The 21,212-nt window shown below is 28.6% G+C and overlaps 1 protein-coding gene across 3 annotated transcripts in view; it reads right to left on the bottom strand.

Moving 5' to 3' along the window:
- LOC142319569 (clavesin-1) overlaps positions 1–21,212 on the bottom strand; it is a 70,757-nt gene that overhangs the window by 22,646 nt on the left and 26,899 nt on the right. For 2 of the 3 annotated variants that reach the window (XM_075357007.1, XM_075357008.1), the window contains exon 2: positions 10,994–11,140. In XM_075357007.1, coding sequence (XP_075213122.1) covers positions 10,994–11,140 — 147 coding nt within the window. Of the gene's footprint in view, positions 1–10,993; positions 11,312–21,212 lie in introns of those variants that run through there. The other variant, XM_075357006.1, reaches the window with a different exon arrangement.

Raw genomic sequence — 21,212 nt, 5'->3', positions numbered from 1 at the left:
AATAAAGCTTTTGTGTAAATAATTATTGCATTCTGTACCGTAGTTCAAGGACATAGGATTACGCTGATTAAATGCTATCTATAATAAATGATAACTACATTTTAATTGATATTCCAACGTCATATAAAAACAATAGAAAAATGAATAATAGATTATTGAATAATAAGCCGAAAATATCTTTTCTCGAACAAGAGATTTCAGTTGCATTTTATTTACTTTTAAACTTTTAATTATAATAAAAATTTTATCTGTGTAAAATTTTTATAAAAATGTTTATTTTTCAAATTTAATGATTGTATTTACAGTTAAGTAGCCTTTTTTTAAGTAGTTTCTTTGATGGACCACGATTTTAAGTTGTAATGCTCTTGAAGTATTATGAGTATATTTTAGCGTTGTTGTCGACATAGAATTCTGGACTTTGTCAAAATCACAATTAAACAATGATAAACTTTAATAGGTGAATACGATGGGCATTCTAAAAATTTCGAATGATTGATCATTATCACAACATTGGTTTATAAATTTGAAATGCTTTGTTTCAGATGACGCAAATTATAGAATTTCTCGCAATATCTCTATCCCATTTTTAAGGTCCACCTTCGGTTTTGTTGTATGTGCGACTCATGAAAAGTATTTAGAGATTCAGAAAAATCGTTTCTTTTCTCACTATTCGCTTTTTGTTAATTAGTTATTTACATCATTCTGGTTACAATATTTTTTATCACATAGCATTTTTGTGTTATTTTATCTCTTTACTGACCTCTCTCGTTTCCACTAATACATAAAGTATTTGTAATTAAAAAAAGTCCCGTATTATAATAAAAATATTGAACTATTATTCTTCAAAATTTTTTCTACATTATGAAAGACTAAATAACACAAAGATAAATTAAATATGTGTTCTGCCTTCTGAGAGAATTCAAAAAATTTAATGATTCCATCAAGAATTTCATTTTTTTTCTCCATGGCCCCAAGTTCTTTTTAACTCAAAATCGAAATACGAGAATAGTCAATCCCTTCTTTACCGAAATGTCTTATTGTTTTGAGGAGTGAGCCAGAAAATATTTTATTACATTGCAAGTTTGAGCCAGGTACTCTAAACTCCCTTAAGCTCCTTGATTTTTGGTTTTCAAACTTAAATTTTCAACCTAAACTATGACACATACAACCTTTAATGATGTCAGAGAAGTAAGGAACCTCTTCGCTGCTTAAACCTTGATTATATTGGGTTGAAATCAATACCTGCCATCAAATTATAATAATCGAAATATTTCAATGTTCCAAATGTTTTTTGTCGAAACTTCTATTTTTGGAGAATAAAGTTAAAATCCGATCATGTCGGAGGCCCTCCTTGGGTTTCCAGTCCATACCATTCAAATTTGAAAATATGATGAGCCTTTAAACTAACATAATCAACATTAGCGAAAGTCAGTTAATTGTTATATAAAATTAGAACTTTTGGATAGATATTCCCCATATTCCTACACAATATAATTATTCAAATACTTTTACGTGTCGTGCTATCACATTCATTGAGGATGAAAAATAAAAAATAAAAAAGATAGTAATAATCGAAATTTATGTATTAGGTTGAGAAGCTTTCTTTCAATCTAATTCATAAATTTCGATTATTATTACTTATTTATCTTTCGTTGAAATTCTTTTGGTGGGCATGCAGTAAGTTTTTTTCTAGATAACATCAGTTTTTTAAACAAAAATAACGCGTCACTTAGACGGTCGTTTTTTATTAATGTAAATTGAAAGGGAACCAAATAAATTAAGATTTTTATTTTAACAGGGCTTGGGGGTTTATTGTCTTACTTGGAGTTCTGACTAGCTTTGCGATCTTTATTTTCATAAAATTACGGATTTTTTTAGTAAAATTTAAATGAAAGAAGATTCATTCGCATCGAAGTACACTATTTTCTAAATTATTTACATCAAGAGCAAGAACGGCAGTTCATTATAAAAATCCAATCAGAAAAATAGGTTTGGTTATTGAATAAGCGATATGTAAGTCGATGTATTTTATATATTTTAATTAATTTTTTAAAGAATATTCTGTCACCTTGCTTTTGATTACGTCTTTTTTATTATAATATGAATAAAATTATATTTATTTTGCTGTTTTTAATTTAATTATTTTTATTGTAAGTATATAGTTGTTTAGTTTTAAAAACAGTGTGAATTATTTATTTTTAAGGCGTAAGTAAATTCATAGAACTAAATTTATCAATAATCATTTAAATACAATGAAAATTATGTATATATAATTAATTATTATAATTTAATAATTTGTTAAGTTGATAATTTTATAATTATATTGTTTTGAAAATTATTTATCTGTTCTCTACATTGCATTGTTATTCTTTATTTTTGTGAAGTAAATGGGTGTTTAACTTGCTACTTAAGTTAAATATGTAAGTAAACGTCATCATCGTTAAGCAATAAATCTTCACAACATATTATGTTGTAACTGGCGTTCCCCCATAATGGCTTCACCCGCAATAATTTTTTAATAGCAAACTTTATTTATTTATTTATGAATAAAAATTATTTAATCAAAAATATTGTTTTAAAATTTTCAATTAAACCTGATAAAACTGTAAATTAAAAAAAAAAATATTTTACATTGTTTAATATACAATAAACAACGAATTTTTTTCCCAAACTTAAATAATGAAAAACAAAAAAAAAAGATAAGAAAATTTTAGAATTTTTTCAGACCAGTACATTTTATTAATGAATTGAAATAATAAACTGATAAACTAAAACCCAATAAAGATAAAGAAAAAACGTATTACAATTCCCAAACAAGCATCCCCGTCACAACTTTGCCAACTCTATACGGTTACTTGTGTTTCCCATCGCGGTCAGAGTATATTTAGCCGGTCATGGCTCGTTTCGCTCGCTCTTCCCATCTAGCCAGAGGGATATCCCCCTTCGAACCCTCCGTGTTCATTAAACTCATGCTTATGAGAATAATAATGAAAACTAAAATTAAAGCCTGTTCAGTTATGAAAATTATCAGTATATTGTAATTTATTTTGGTAGTACAGGACCCGAAACTTTTAGTGATCTAACAATGTGAGTTTCAAAAAAGTCGGCCTCCATATTAAAAGATGTTATAACTGGTTATCGTACTCTGCCCAGTTCTTACACCACTACTCGGTTCGACAAACGCCACTAAAAGTGAACGTTCTCAGTTTCTCATTTTTAAAAAATTTTTTAATAAATAAATTACAATATACTGATAATATTTTTTATAGTTTGAACAGGCTTTCATTTTTGTTTAGCATTATAATTTTCACGAGCATAGTTTAATGAACATAGTGGGGTAGAAGGGGCAGGTCCCTCTGGTGAGATGGAAAGTGCGAGTCATTTTCCCCTGACCGCAACCGGAAACGCAAGTAACCATATAGCGAGGGCGAAGCCGCGACGAGGATACTAGTTCTTCCATAAATTTGGACTTTTAAGTCTACGTCAAGTTATGAGTTGGAAAATGATCAGTAATCATTTACTTTTGATTTTGGCGTCGATTAAAAAAAGTAAAAATTTTAAGAAAAACATGGTATAAAATTTTACTGTATTATTTAACATTAGATTTGGCTGTACCAAACACTCATAATTTGATTACGGGAAGGCCTTATTCTTTTTGGAAACCCACTTACTTTTATAAGCTGAGTTAATACGGGTATTATGTTATTTTCCATGAATAGTATGTAAGCCATTAAACTTGACATAGGCGGCAGACCACTCTCGATTTATTTTCGCACTTCCTCCTGTAAATTAATATTAGTGTAATACTAATAAACACAAGTAATACAATGTTGTAATTGATAGACAAATTATTACGTTATGCTGATAAAATATTTCGTGGTAATTCTGAATTTTAAGCGTGCCTATTCAGCCCTTGTACAGGAAACAGCTGTGGCACGGGAGGGGTAAACGTCTTACGGTGGGGATATTTCTTGCGTCCATCTTCGTAACTCATTCGGTAAAAAAAGTTGGCTAATTACTGTTTTATATTCCTGTACGATCTGTTCTATAAAAATCTAAAGAAAGACAAAGCAATTATATTCCTGGGGGCATAATTCATTTTTACTTCTTGTGTTGCTCTGAAAGACTCATAATCTGGCAAATGTCGATATTCTCTGGTTTATGTCGACACACCAAATACGGTCGGCGAAAAACCGAAATATTTGCTTATTCAGGTCTTCGCCGGTATATGATGACAAACACAGATAAGCTCGGGGGGAAGGGAGGAAACGATAACTAGAAATTAAAAAAAAAATCATCCAATACCAATTTCTAAGATAAATAGATTAAAAAAGGAAGTTTAAATTTAAGCCAGACATAACCGACGCTTGCTTCGCTCGCTAACCTCGTCTAATTAAGGTTAAATATACAAATTATACATATTATCCTCCCAATATTGAGAGGCAATTAATCAAATGATAAAATTTGACCGCACCGCATTAATAAAAAAAATTTAGTAAAATTTTCAGTATTTTATAAATTGAAAGGGTCAGTCAGGATATGTTATTAACTGTATGGATAAACGATAATGATAAAATGAATGGTCAGATGGTTTGCCCTTTGTTCAATTCTTTTATAAAAATATTTTTAGTTCGTACTGAATGAGGTGAATTTGATTAATCGCCTCCAATGTTGTAGAAAACATATATATATAATTTGTATATTTAACGTTAATTAGACGAGATTAGCAAGCAAAGCGAACGTAGGTTATGTTTGGCTTAAATTTAAACTTCCTTTTTTTTACGAGATTAGTATTGGGCGATTTTTTTTTTTAATTTCTAGTTATCGTTTCGACTCACCACCAAAGCTTATCTGTGTTTGTCGACATATACCAGTGAAGGTCCTTCGGATCTTCTCTGGTATATGTCGACGGAATAAGCGAAGACGGTATATGGCGAAGGAATAAGCAAATATTTTGGTCTTTTACAAACATATTTGATACGTGTCGACATTCACCGGAGAATATTGACATTCTTTAATTTCGGTCTTTCGCAGTAAAATGTGTACCATTAGCTACACTCAATCTAGTTTTGTAAAAAATAGTTAAAAATTAACAGAATTAAAATTTAATTTAATCTACTTTTAGGATTTATTACCAGAGTTAAATATTTAAATTATTTGTTAAGGTAACAATAGAAATAAACAAAGATTAAGAAAATATATCTTGAGTAATAAATTATCAGGTATAACAGATCTTCAAAACACAGACGTATATTATCTATCTATTTTGACAAGTTGTTAATGAAAGTATTAATAGACTGATAAAAAAAACAATACACGTAAATATTAGGTTTTTTATGATAAAAAAAATGCTTTTGTATTTTATGATAAATAAAGCAGTGCAGATATTTAAAAAATTGTTAAAGAAATTTTATCGATAATAAGCACTTCCAGAAGAAACTGATTTACCTTATAATGAAACAAAAATTGTTTTATACTTTAAATAGCACTTGTTTCAAACGCTTTTTTTTATTTTGTGCAGATTAATTGTAAGTACGAGCAACAATGAATTAATGTAATTAATTTGAGAATATGTTCATTAAAACGTTATTATGTTTAGGCCTGCGTATTGCTTTTGCAAAAATAAACTGTTAAACATTTAATCTACACAGTGAGCAGTAGATCCAACTAAATAAAAATGACTTGTTTTATTTCAATTTAGAAATGCTTAAAAATAATATTGAAGCACCGAAAAAAAATTGATGATAAATAACTGATCTTACAAAAACGACCCTTTCCAACTTGTTTATAAGGAAAATGTTAAACGTTTTATCAATTTGGGTAGTAATTTTCATTAAAAAGGAATTACTAAGAAAGAGTTGGAGTCTTAAATAGTTTTATTTATTTCTTTAGAAAATATTTCTTTAGCTAACAGATCTAACAAGTCATTTTTTAGAAAGAAATTTAGAAAAAGAAATTTAGTAGCTAAAAAATCTATCTTTGTTAAGAAAAAATAATATTGCAAACAATGAAAAAAAATAGTATTAGATCGATTACATAAAGGAAAAATATAATTGCAAATACTATCTGAAAATAATTGGCAATTTTAATATCTGTACTTTCGTTTATGCTGAAGACAAACTGTATACATACAGTGTCAGTTAACACATTAAATTCGCTGATATTTATTACATAATAATACGAAAATTGATCAATTTGCAATATCGAGTGATCAAAGTTCACAATTACTATAAATATATTGTAATCACAAAGAGCGGTTTCAAAATATGTCTGGAATTTTTTTATAAAAAGAATTTTGAAAACAGCTTGAATAAAGCCATCCTCAATGACCCTTGATTAATTTTTCTCTATATGGGTTTTAAGTAACTATCTTGCCAAGCTTTGTTAAAATTCATTTCTTCCATCGATCGTTATTGTTGGACTACTATTTGCCAGCAAACAACACGTAAATATACGTGTATATAAATAAAAAATTTAAGATGACAAATTGTCGAAGGCTTCGCTACGCTCGATCAGAAACAATTTAAAGAATAATTAATTAATTTTATCAATTTAAAATTATTAATTTAATCATCTACTTTAACTATTAGTACATACCCTGCAATTATCTTTGCTATTTCATGTCAAAGTAAAGAGAAATACGCCTAATTATTGATTTCAATTTTTTTCATTTAATTTATAATAATTTGTAATATTTAATTAAATAATAAACAATTATTAATTTCTTGATAATTATTTTTGATTATATCCTAAGATTTTACTTTGCGAATAACGAGGTCAGTATTGTTCCAGTTCAGTGAGAGTATAAAATTATTAAAATCTGTTATAAGCTTAAAAAGTAATAAACTTCTTTAAGATAATAATAATAATATTTTTCAATGTTAATTCGATTTCAAAGTTGGATTACTGTAAATGTATATAGTAAATGTTTAAAGTTTAAGGAAAAAATGATATAGGATGTGTAGCAAATTTCAACAGAAATAAAGGCTTAATCTCTTTCTAAGTAGCTCTCTTCACATGTTGCTTTTGCTTATCGGCCTATCATAATATATCCACAGAAATGTATCAACAACTATTTTGTGGAAGAAGACTGACTTTTTGGATTAAGTAAATACAGTTTTTATCTATCTGGTTTCCCAGATTTCAGGGTACAAGTATTTTTGAAATAGAAAAACACTTATAGGTTGATCAAAAGCAAATCATTTTCGTAATTGATGTAATAGCGTTACTAATGAGAAGTTTAACCAACAATTATTCAAGTCTAAGCTTAACGAAATGCGAAATCAAAAGAAGTTCGAACCATTCCTTTAACCTTCGCTACAGAGATTTTGGTGGAAATTCAGAACGAGACAGCGTGATATCCCATAACAGCTTGAAAGTATTTCTCATGAAACTATATGTAAAACTGTAAAAGATTTTTAGTTAAGTAAAGTGCACACTACTAACTAACTTTATGCATAACTACAAACTCTGACATAACATTAGTTATTTAAATTTTCATTTCTCCTTTATGTTGAAGATAGTTATCTGATGGATTAGTATAATGATCTCATCTAACTACAAAACAAGCTGCCGAAGTTCCCATAGCGGTATGTAATAAATGTATGTGAAAAAAGGTTAAATAATAATAATAATTCTCCTACAACATTAGAATTATTTAAATAAACTAACAATTATTTAGGGAAAAACCAGTAATTTCTATTATTGAATAAATAACCACAATATATAATGTATTACCAATGATTACTTTGAATGGTATTCTATTCTCTGTTGTAATTTTTAATTATAAAATAATTAGTTTCTTTCTAAATATTTAAAAATTTCTTTCTAGTACGAATTCATTACATAATTAATCATTTAAAACACGCAAGTGCTTATTCACAAAAAATATTAATTTAACTATGTGTGTTTGTTTGTGTGTGTGCGCGCGCGTGCATTATTAATGCTGGGAAAATAAAAAGTACAGATGTTTATTTATTCTTACGTTATATAACGTTTTAAATCAGAATATGATTTTACTTTTTTTTTTTTAAATTGAAATAGGTTACAAAAAGGTATGCTCGTCTTATGCCTACAATTAATAAATATTTGAGTACAATAAACTTAACCGTTCTTGAACCGTTCTTTCAAAAATATATTAAAGCTTCTGAAAAAGAAAACATGTCCTGCACTTCAAAGGCCTGTAAGCTCCTTAATCTAGCTGCACAATCGTTTAATTCTAAATAAAAGATTATGATATGGTAAAAATAGATTCTGAAAAAAATCATAAGAAAAGATCGTGCGTTTATAATAAATTAACAGATATGGATTTTACACAATTTACAATATTTTTAATTTTCTAGAAAATCAAAGAGAAAGTATAAATCCAAAAAAAATGCCGATATGACCGAGTGATAGCATATTGGTAAATTATTTCTAATATACCAACCTTTCCTCTGGAAGGTTCTGGGATTAAATTCCGTAGGCTTGACATTTTTAATATGCAATAAAATGAAGTGTTTTTGTAATTAAGCGTTAACCAATAGCTGGTAAAGTAAATAAATACGTGCATTCTAATACGGAAATTAAAAATTTTATTTATTATTTATGAAGCTTATTCAATCATTCTTGTTTGTTTGTGTGTGTGCGCGCGCGTGCATTATTAATGCTGGGAAAATAAAAAGTACAGATGTTTATTTATTCTTACGTGGTTTATTTATCCTATCATGGTTCATTAATTATTCCATCAGGATCAATTGTTTTTCTTATTTTTTCTTCCTTTTTAGTAAAGAATATTATTTTATTTGCTCTTAATAGATGGTTGAACATAGATAATTTGGTAAACATGAAGAACGATGAAATATTTTTTGATTATCGGGTTTTGAGATTTTGGGAGGAGGCACTAACAATAATTAAAAATGACGTAATATAATTGTAGAGTAAAATTTGTTAAAATTGAATGATAATAACTGTTATGTAATTGTGAATTTAATTTCCCTACGTACAAAATTGTTATTGTTGGTTATTAATTGTTAAAATAATTTAAAAGAAGGGAAAAGTTTATTTAGAAGATTAATTAATTTTAAGCAATATTTAATTTAGGGGTTATATAAAAAGCTCTTTGATTTGAAATGCTCCTTTATAACATGAATTGTAAATGGTATTTTTTTACAAAAAGTTAACTATTTACAAAATGTAAATAAAATTAATTTTTAATTTTCTGTTATTTGTTTAAAATATTGGAGAATCACGATATATCCAACGAGCTGAAATCACTTCATTATAGACAATTAGCTTAAATTATTTGGAAAATGAATAAGTATTTAATGCAATCTATGTTTTTAAGTCTGCAGTGACGTGTTATTTAATAATCGTGTAATAAGCTATTATTTTCTAAAATAAATTTTTGTTTATTTATAAAATTAATTCTAATTATTTCTATAAATAAGTTACACGCTGTGACTATTGAAGTGAAAAATAAAAACATTATTTGATAACACCAGTAAAAATGAATAATGAATATAAGATGTATTATATACTCGTATAATAATCACATGATAATGAAATTTTATCTTTCAAAAATCTTTTTTTCATGAGGCGATGTATTTTAAATAATACCATTAGTTACATTAATTGAAAAAAAAAAACTTAGAATTTATATTATATATTTCTTCTCTTTCGAGAAAAGAAGTAGTTTAAGAATCACTTTTTAGTCAGGATTTTTCTGTTAAATTGAATGAAAATCATAAAAAAAGGTACTTTTTCGTTTTACGCCCCCACACTTTTTTCGCATTTTTTCACATAAAAATTAATTACTACTAATTAACAGTAAAAACTAATTAACAGTAACATTTTGATTAAATAATAAATAATTGCAATGATTACTGAATTTATTTTTTAAATAATCAAAACATTATTGTTAATTAGTCAAGGTTAGCGAGCGAAGCGAACGTATGTTAAGTTTGGTTAGATTATATTTATAATTTCTCTGCAAATACCCACTTGATTTGGAAGAATTCTACCTCTAATGTACTTTCTTTTTGAAAATGAGGACTCGCCTACTTCTACCGTAGCTCGGACCAGCTACCTTTTTGGGGGTTATAATAAATGATAGCGCGCGCACACACACACACTTCTCTCAGGTACATTTCCCAATGTATCAATGCACCTACGCTCGCTAACCTTGACTAATGTGTAAAGTATTATGTTAATATGTTTAAAATGACCGGTATAAAACAGCATGGTTAGTGTGTTTTTTCTAATGTTTTATTCATCAATTATTACAAAACACGCTATATTAAGTAATTTTTACGTGAAAAAATGCGAAAAAATGGGGGGACATAAAACGAAAAAGTACCAAAAATTAAATGAGAAAATAATAAATATGTCTTTGTTGATAAATCAACAAAAATCAAATTTTACCAAAATAATTTGGTAATATCCATGAGCAGCAAGAGCATGTGGGGAAATTATATTATAAACAATTATATTTATTATGTTTGTGAATATATGAAAATGAGTCTTAAACAAAAAAACGGGTTTTTTTTAAAATTCTCCCCAATATACTGTATGTTACCTTTAGTATAAACTTATAGAGACTTAATTCTAGCTTAGTATATCTCGTAAGATTAAATTTAATGTCAAAAAAAATACAAAATTCTATAAAAGTAAGTAAAAATTCTATCTAAAGTTAGTAAAACTCACATAATGACGTGGTATATATTATAATGACGTTATAGAGTTATTTAATGTATCATACATAACAGAAAATAATAAAATAGAATAAATTAAACAGTAAAAACAACCACCGCATAAAATTCTCATTTGTTAATCAAATTATAAATTAATTTATTTTAGTAACATAAAAAAAATCGTAATACTACTTTTTTTTAATATAAAATTTCAGCTTACTTTACTTTAGATACGAGTACTTTTTAATTCATTTGAATTAACATGAGAATCTTACCGCGTTTTGAGTTTTATTCAAATAATAAAAATTATTAATTGATTTAACCTCTGAGAAGTTTTCGTAATTTTTCTATAGCCTCTTCGACATGTTCTTTCGTTTCCCTCAGCTGTACTCTGGCAATTTCTTGCGCTTCTGGTCCGGGTTGTCCAGTCTGTAGACGAAACCGGCAGTTATCGCCCATACCGTTTTTATCTGGAACATATTGGATCCCCATATTTATTATTATTTAATGATGTTACTACTAACTGATCTCGAGCTGAATTGATTCTTAAACAGACTAACTGTCTGTTTTGGCCGGCCACAATCTTCTTTACTGATAACAAATGTCTATGCCGTCATTTGGCGCCTTCTCTCACACGCTTTACTCAGATAATTTTCATTACTATTTATTAATCTTATTTTCTTTATAATTTACCACCACTACTAGTAAATAAATTATGTATGTTTACCCAGTTTTTAATTATTCACATCCCCTCCCCCTTAAAGTCAAGTAGATCATTAATTTTACTGAGATTAATTAACGGTTAAAAAGTATTACATATTATTCTGATTATACTTGAAACAAAGACTTTAAAAAGTTATTTGAATTATTTGTTTGAGTTAAAAAACTAAAAGTCTTTACTGAATACCATAAATAGCCATAGTATTAAATCATATATATATATTATTATTCGTACAAACATGTAAATTTATCATACAAAACTTCTTATTAATACGATTAAAAAAAAAGATATTTAGATATCTTTCTCTACTCTTTCTTAGTGATAATTCTAATTTCACATGGTCCTAACTATTCCAGCCTGTCTCTGGCTGTGAGGCAGCCCTCATAATGCAGCCACAGTATTTTATATATTACTGGCAGAAACCAAGATAGCCTGGGAATCAGGACTGGATTTATTGGGAAATATTTGAATTGTAAAAAGAGAGAAAAAAGATGGCTTCCGGTAAGACTAGCAATGGGAACATGGAATGTCAGGACAATAGCAAACAAAGAAAACGAATTGGAGAAGAATGTAGATGTATCCTTCATTTCAGAAAAAAAAAGTCATAGTGTAATAAGCAGGGTGGCAGTCGCTAAAATTAGTGGCGGTGCTAATCCAGAAAATTTTCCTGGGCCTTTTCAAGGCCAACGTTAAATTATTCTGATAAATAAAAGAACTGAAAAAATGAATCAAGTAGAATAGCTGGAAGCAGGATAATAATCTAATTCTACACTTAAACACATTCAAAAATTAAATTACATTACATTAAATTAACACATTCAAAAATATGGTACACTAAATAAAATTTCTGCTTAAAAACAGTGTAGTCCAATAGTCCTTAATTTAAATTTCTATACATACAGAAACAAATATATAGTTATCTTTTACTAATTACCTTCTCTTTCACCCTTCCAGTGTGTTCTTGGACAGATTTGGTAATCAAAGAGCCCTTGCTTTCCACCATCTTCTGATCAATATTGAAAAACAACTAAACCTCTTAAACTTTCTATTACTAAATTAGAAAAGGGAAGGGAACAAACTTGGAACACTCCATACACATGCGGATTAAAAAAAACTACCTTCCACCAACACGCCAGGGTCGGCACTGCAAGAGCAACAGTACTATCTCTCCCTCCTAGTCTCATGTACAGTTTCCTATGTGTGCATGCACACAAGAGCCAAACACCACACCACTGGAATTTTGAAGCACAGAGTTTCATTCAAAAATCTTTTCTATCTTTTTCATAAATTGGGGGATGACATTACGCTTAAGGACTGTATATTGCACAAGTATAAAGAAAGAATTAAAGTTATATTAAATGTTATTGATAATATAAAGTGGAAATACGGATTACTGCAGTTCTACAGTTCCTATATGCGAGCCGCCAATAGCAATAAGTATGTTGATGACTACATAATATTCTTTAGTAGGGTCAGAAGAAGACAGAAGTCGGGAAGTCGAGAGTTCTAAGGTTCAAATCCTAGTAAAGGCAATTACTTTTATACAGATTTGAATACTACAATGGTTCTGGAGGTTAAACAGAAGGAGGCGAAACACCTTATAGCCTTTGTCGATTTTGAAAAAGCATTCAACAGTCTAGATAGAGGGAAATTATGGAGTATATTAATCGAAGGGGGGGGGGTTTCCTCTACATCTTGTTCAAGCCATCAAGAGCCTGTACAGAGGCACCAATGTAGTTATCAGCAGAGGTGGACAAAGATAGGAATATGTTAAAATAAATAAGGGTGTTGTAACTCTCCGACGCTTTTTAACATTTATGTGGACAATGTCATTTGTAGGTAGTGGCAAGGTATAGACTCCGGGATACAACTCAGTCCTTATATAAGACTTAATATTATAGCTTACGCAGATGATATCGTCATAATTGAAGAATATGAGGACATGCTGCATAGATGAATGTTCATATTGAAAAACATCTGCAACGAATACAACTTGAAGATTTCTGCTGGGAAGACAAAGGTCTTGGGTTTATGGCAAATATTCAGCGAGATTAAAAATTGAGATAATGGGGTCATCCTGGAACAAGTATCACACTACTTAAAGATGTCAAGAATCTTTTATAGATAATACTGATACGATGAATAAGCTGAATATGTTTAGAAATATCTGTGGGACGATTCAGAGTGTTGAAACATAGGACGAGTAGAGGATACTAGGTTAAAGTTTCATAAAATGGTGGCGATACCAGTGGTGCTGTAGGGTAGTACAACATGGTACTACCAGAGACCAAGTAACAGCAATTGAGATGAGGTTTCTGAGAGCAGTCAAGGGATGCACATTGAATGACAAAATAAGAAGTAAAGATATAAGAAACGAGCTTGGTGTATTTAACCTGGAAAATAAAATGAAGGCATACAAGAGGAACTAATGCAGTCATCTAGAATGGATGGAAGATGAACGTTTGCCCCTTTTAGCCTGTGATGACAAACCCAAAGGCCGCAGGTGTGTAGGTCGCTCGAGGAGAAGATTGTTTCCGGAACAGGCAGATCTGCCTAACCCATGAAGAAGGTGAAGAAGAAGTATTAACTATTCAATGAAAATCATTATCCAGGAGTAAATTATTTATATTTTAATGAGAAAGAAATAACATGGAAAGAGGAAAAAAGCTAGAAATATTACAGAAACAAGATGTATAGGAATTGAGTTATAAAGGCAAAAATAAATAAGGAAGCACTAGGCAAAAATGACTGATTAAAACAACTCATCCAAAAATAAAAAAAACGAAGGAAATTCTTAGATTTTAACGGATAACCAATTCAGTTGAAAAATAGCTACAATTGTTTTTATATAACTAACTGCATTCTCATCGCGGCTTCTCCCGCGCTATATGGTTATTTGCGTTTCTCATCGTGGTGAACGGGTGTTTAGCCGGTCCCTTCTAGCCAGGGCTATGCTTTATGGACCCTCTGTGTTCATTGCTTATGAGAATAATAATGATAAATAACAATTAAAGCCTGTTCAATTTATAAAAACTCTCAGTATATTGTAATTTCTTCAGAGCATCAGTTTGGTCAATACAGGACCCACTAATTCTGTTTTAGATTTCCCGTCGCCGCTTCGCTTGCGAAATAAATAATCAAATTTACAAACATAAATTACCATTAAAATGTTACCAAATTCCACAAAGATTGATTATTGAATCAATTTTATTGATTCAATAATTACCGCTATTTTACCGCTATTGAGCGGTAAAATAAAATGGCAAAAATATTAAAAAAAAATTCCAAATCGGCACGCCGGAAGGCGGAGGTAGATTACACCGGTGCTAAGTAGGGGATAAAAAAGATTTCCACCTTAAAGTTAAGAAAAATTTCAAACTTACTCAATACTACAATACTTGGTTGTGAAAAAAATGTTTCACATGTTTAGCATACAACAAGCCCCATCTTCTTACAATTCCAGCAACATTTTGGACATCCCTTGCCGTAAGGGTTGGTCATATAAAAATTGTGTCAGACATAAGTTTTAGGTAATGCTTATAAAACTAACGACCACTTTTAACCGATTCGATAATGTGTCTATATAGGGAGGTATGATATTTTTTGTCTTCAAAACCCCATTTTTTCCATTCCTGGGCCAATGATTGGTGATGGAAAACTTTACTTGGATAAGTTTTAGGCTCTTATCCAAAGAACAGTGGAATTAAACGAATTCGATATTTTACTTAATAGGAAAATTATGGCGTTTTTTTTCGAAAACGCCCTCCCATTTCCACCCCCATGATCCGATTTTGCCCATTAACGAACTCGAGCGAGATTTTGGGTAGTTATATTTTATGTATAAATTTGAAATTGATTGCCACAATATTACGGCAGTTATCGTGTCCACAGGAAAGTGAAATTATATATATATATATATATATATATATATAGATAAATTTATATTTAAACCTTTGAACTGACAGTGGTTTTCAGGTCTGGGGGATGTGAAACGCAAATATATGTGGAAATTTTTCGGAATTTGAATCATGGTACCCATTACAATAGGTAGAGCTTTCTTATGAAATATGCCTAAAGTTATTTATGGTTTTTTTTACCCCTTAAAATATTAAAATTAATTTAAAAATATTAATTAAATTATTATTTTATAATTAATTAAAATATTAATTATTATTTAGATATTTATCTGAAGAGTATTTGCAAGCCCTAATTAAGTAATATTTCGTTTAGTATAGACGGAAATGGGGGGAAATTAGCAATCATTGTTTAGATTTTTTTACCTCTTTTTACTACTTTCAAGGTCGATAATTAAAAAAAAATCTTTAAATTGGTTTTTAGTTATTCACATGAAGATTATACGTACTAAAAAATCAAGGTGATATCTTCATATCTCACCAATAAATTAAAAAAAATAAAATTGTAAATTTTATTATTTCTCCATTTTAACTTGAAATTTCAAAAAAAAACCTTCTTAGTGAACACTTACAACGTAAGACGAAGTGTTTACAAGTTTTCATCACTTCATCTTCAGTAGTTATTTCTGGGCGTTGATATGATTCACTCACGTCATGTTGTACATATATATTAGGCATGTATGTATTTTAAACGATTTTTCGTGTAAGAAGTGAGATCTGTAATAACAGCGTGGTATTATTAAGCATTTTTTAATTAACTTTCCAGTTTCATACTCGTCAATATTAAATTAATTGAACGAAAAAGGTTCTCGAACAAATATATTTAAAAGAAAATAGCAGTAGGGAATTAAAAAATTATTAAGACTACTATTTTGCATATTTTAAACAATTATCATCATCAAATTATCATTTATTAAATAATGATTTATTCTTTTAATCCATTTAACGTCACGTCGAGGAGTGAATGCGATTATGAGGTACACATGCGTATGTACACATATATTAGAATGTAACTTACTACGGAACCCTGATGATAAATTTTATTAAGTTCTATCATTAAAGACATATTATTTGATCTCTCGGTAGCTATGGCAATATAATTTATTAAAGATAAATTAACGTCCAGAATCGATATTATTTATGTTAATATATTTTAACTTCTCTCTTTAAGACCCTGATATAATTTTGAAATATTGTAAGATTCCTTAATCGTATTAAAGTTCAATTTTTTTCTCATTAGTACGTGACTTATTCAGTCAATTATCCTAAATTTCATTCGACCATTCATTCATTTTTCTATAATTGACTCCTTTCAGTTGATAGAATAAGAAATAGTTCATTACTTTAAATGTCGACATCATTTATAATTAATGAGTTGACATTCAGTCACAATGTCGTAATGGTTTAGTAAAATATAAGACCAATAAGATAATATATACAACACTTTACACACACACCCGTACAATACGTGGATAAACTGTTTAAGGTCATTGCAACGGAGTAAGGGTTTTGATGATAAAAGCTGTCTTTTTTTAAGTAAATCTTTTTAATTACATTACGTAAACAATGATTTTTAAGTTTTAATTTCATTTATTTACAAAGAAAATAATCACAATTCAAATTTTAAATTGATACAGAAAATAAATAATGATATTTACTTGTAAGTAAACAAATATAAAATTTGATATCCGCGTTCTCACCCATTCTTTGTAAAGCCTATATTTACACCAGATTAATAACTTTTCTCAGGATCCTCACTTAATGAAATTTACTATTTTTTTTCTAAAAGAAACCGAATATCTTTGAGGTAAAATGCAAAACTAACAACCGCATCAGTTGTATCAGTGGAAAAGTATTGTGCAAATCGTTTATAAAAAAAAGGAAAATTTGCGTTTTGTGTTCATATTTATACAGATCCTAATCTGTAATAAATTATCTATCCATCTAAATCTGTTAATTGGAAGTTCGTTGCGTACATACTGAGATCTACGGAAAATTTATTTCACCCAGTTTTTCTAGATAAATCATTCTTGAATTGTTAACAAACAAATTTCTAAACCTATTTCCCTCAGACGAGTAAAAAATCAATACCTTTATTTCGTTATTATATCTATTTATGATAGTAAAGAAAAAAAAATTAAATGCGAAGATTATTGAAGAAATTAACCGACCTTGTCTTCCTGAATTACATAAATCTTTTTTATTTACTTATTTTTTATTTTTTATTTAGATTTGCACAAAATGAAATCGTGATACACTTGTGGTTTGAATAAATTAATTTTTTATATTTATCTTTGCTATGACATTAATATAAAAAATGAATTATTATCAGTTAAGTATTATTATACAGTAATTTATTGCTTCGATACGTTAATTTTCTGCGTGTTTATTTTATTATTTTAATCAATTAAAAATGATATACAGCCCATATATAATAGTTCAGTCATCAACCCACAATATTATTTTGTTATAATAATCCATTAAAAACCTTCTGTCGATATACTATATTCTATACGTCCAACGTTCGTGTTAGCTTTGCGTAATAAATTTTTAGATTAAGATTTATAATAAGGTAAATTTGTGCGTTATTTATCTTCTTATAAGAAAAGAAGACAAATTAATAAACTTGTAAATATAATTGGAAATTTCTAGTCTTTTATACGGGTTATATATATATCAGATATATTTTCCTCAAAGAGTTAAAATAAAAGATGTTTTAATATTGCGCTGCTTCATAACAAAACGTGATGCAGTATTTTATGATCCTTTACACTATTGATTGCAGAGTATTTTTTTATTGTTACGCATTCCTGAGGCACAAAAACATTTGTGCTGGTTGTCTTTAATGATAGTAATGATGTTTACCACGCGTCCAGTTCTTGTGATGAAGGTATTACTTGTAGGACTGAATATTTCAGCACTTTGGTTGTCTTGGCATTTCATTCCTCACTTTCCTAATCCATAATTCAAACAGCGATTGAAAAGCTTTTAACAAGGAAAAACCGTAGTTAAATTATGACCCTAGATTTGTTAGTTTTTTTTATTCTATATAATAATCACATTTATCAAGATGTCATAGATTTTTTTAAATTTACAATTAAATTTGTGATAAAAAATTTAATTGCATTGTGAGTAAATAAAAGGTAATTTATAATCTACTTTTATGATAACTGTGGAATATTGAAAAAAAAAATGTATTTAGACCTACTGGTCAAAATAAAAAATAAAACTTTTTAGATTTTAACGATTGTGTTTTTATGAATTAACAATGAAATAACACTTCAGACCGAAATATATATATGTAATTGTTATGGGTAAGGAATCTCTCCTTAATAATCGGTTTATAATACATTGAATTATTATTTATGCCATAATATTATTATTAATGTTCTCATTGTTAAAGGAAAGGATTGAATTATATATTGATAAGTATCCTTCATCAACTTCCTAATCTTTATGAAAATGATGGATAGACGTTATTATGAATTTCTTGTAGTAAATTATTAGCAAATTTATTTGTAAAGCATACAGGTGATTTGGGATTTTGAATGAAGTTAGTCTTAAAAAGAAAATTGAATCCAAAAGTTGATTCTCTTGGTTCAATAATGCAAAAACTAAAAAGTTAAAAAAATACTAGTTAACTTCAAGTTCATGAAATAGGGCAAAAGTGAAACTATGAACCAAGAAAATTATTATTTGTCATTAATATAACAAATTTAATCTAAAAAATGTTATTACAGTTACCTGTTTTTTACTAAATTTTCTTTAATATTATAGATTTTTATTATAAAATTTAAAAGGCCTGATTGTTTGCGCGCGCACGTGGGTGCGTGAGAGTGTAAATTATAAAAACAGAACAAATATCTGTGGACTGAAATTCAAGCCAGATGATAATCCGTGTTGAAATTTTTGATTTGATTCTGAATTCTTTCTTTTACAATTTTTTTTCAATTATAGCTTTCAAACCATTAATTTTAATAGAAAAATTAGGTGGTTTTTAAACTCCTGATTTTTAAGACTTTTTAAATACGATATTCTCTTCAAATTTTATCAAGATTTTCCTCTGAAAATATTTTTCTTGTTACCTAGTATGACTGCTCTTTTAGATAGACAAGTAAAACAAATTATTTTTACCCGTCAAATGAATTTATGTCTGAAACAAGCCAAAAGAATTCGAAATTTTTCCTAGTAAAATTATTTGAGAAATCATATAAATTCAAAACGAACGCATAGACATACGAATCTGCAAACGTCATATTAATAATACGTTTCTTTGTTATTAAAGGGTCCAATATAATACGAACTTAATCTTTACTATTCGCTTTATGTATCTGATGAAGACTTTGAAGATTAATTATAACCTACATAGCAACAGAAATAATCAAAAGTGTTAATCTTATATCGCATTCAGTTTTCTGTTAACTTGAGTAACAATATCATTTCATTACCTGAAAAATGTCTAATAATAACCGAACAGAAACTAAAGAAGTACCTTTCTTGACCACTTAACTCTACATTAAGCCTGTGGGAAAAGTGTAAATAGTTCTAAAAATATCCTTATTGTTTCATAATAATCTTTTTTTTTCTCATATCTTATGTAATCAATTACTTCGATTATCGTCAATTTAAAAAAAAACACCCATCTCAGTCAGAATAATTATTTTTTAGATTGTTGGCAAAAATTATCTTTGTTTTGATAACTTCTACTACAAAAAAAAAGATTTACTAACTACTATAAACATGTATTTCAACAATTATTGTTAACATAACCGCAAAAAAATATTATTATTTTGGATAGTTCCTCATAAGACAATGAGTGTCAGCTTAAAAAAGTACACTGGTGATGATTGAAATAATTAATTACATTTTTAATTGCAAATATTAATTATCCTCAAAATAATAATAGTTGTTTTACATTAATACATAAATTTTCTTACTCAGCTTATCAAAACCAACATACCAACTGAGTAACTGCAAATGAGTAAGGAATTAGTAAGCCGTTAATTCAGAATTCCCTAATTTAGCAAGGTAAATGATAAAAGACTGAGTAATCAATTATGGAATATTTTGTCATTTTATTGAATTTTTTTTTTGGTTTCAAATATGTGATTGGTTAAAGGAGTCCAAAAAAGGGCATTTTTATTTAATTGCAAAAAAAAAAAGCTGACAACACAATTTTAGGACTTTCCTGTCACGCGCCTTTTTTCTAATGCACGGATTACACGCTCATATCAATTTATTATAATATAATATTTTTTGTTTATTTAATTCAATGATTCTAACTAAAGCGCGGGCGCATACCGTATTTCATTCGCGTGGATGTGGCGGTAATAGCGGCCCCTTTAAATATTTTTTTACACTTTAAATATTATTCAATTATTTAATTCTACCGGGCATCTGTGACGTTACAACATAGCAGTCGAAGTCGAGAGTTCTAAGGTTCAAATGCTAGAAAAGGCAGTTACTTTTATATGGATTTGAATACTAGATCGTTAATACCGGTGTTCTTTGGTAGTTTGGTTTCAATTAATCACACATCTCAGGAACGGTCGAATTGAGACTTTACATGACTACACTTCATTTACATTCATATATATCATCCTCATTCATCCTCTGAAGTAATAACTTACAGTGGTTCCGGAGGCTAAACAGAAAAAGGTGAGACGAATTGAGTAGCTGTACGTCAGTGCTACATTAACGATCTTTGTGGTGAGAGGAGGTATTAATGACACAGTATACCCACTTAGCCACTGGTTTATTTACAGCATTTTTTGAGGGTGGGGGTGCGATTTTGCAAAAAAATGTTTGGAAATATTGTTTTTTAATTTTTAACAAATGAGCCTAAGAAAAATAAGATCTCAGGCTACATCTCGAGATACTAAGGATGACCTTGTTCTACAGTTTCAC

Source organism: Lycorma delicatula, chromosome 2 (assembly GCF_047948215.1).
Source record: "Lycorma delicatula isolate Av1 chromosome 2, ASM4794821v1, whole genome shotgun sequence".
In the NCBI taxonomy this organism is placed as follows: Eukaryota; Metazoa; Arthropoda; class Insecta; order Hemiptera; family Fulgoridae; genus Lycorma; species Lycorma delicatula.
Note: the sequence above shows the minus strand (reverse complement) of the source record. Positions and strands in the feature narration are given on the sequence as shown.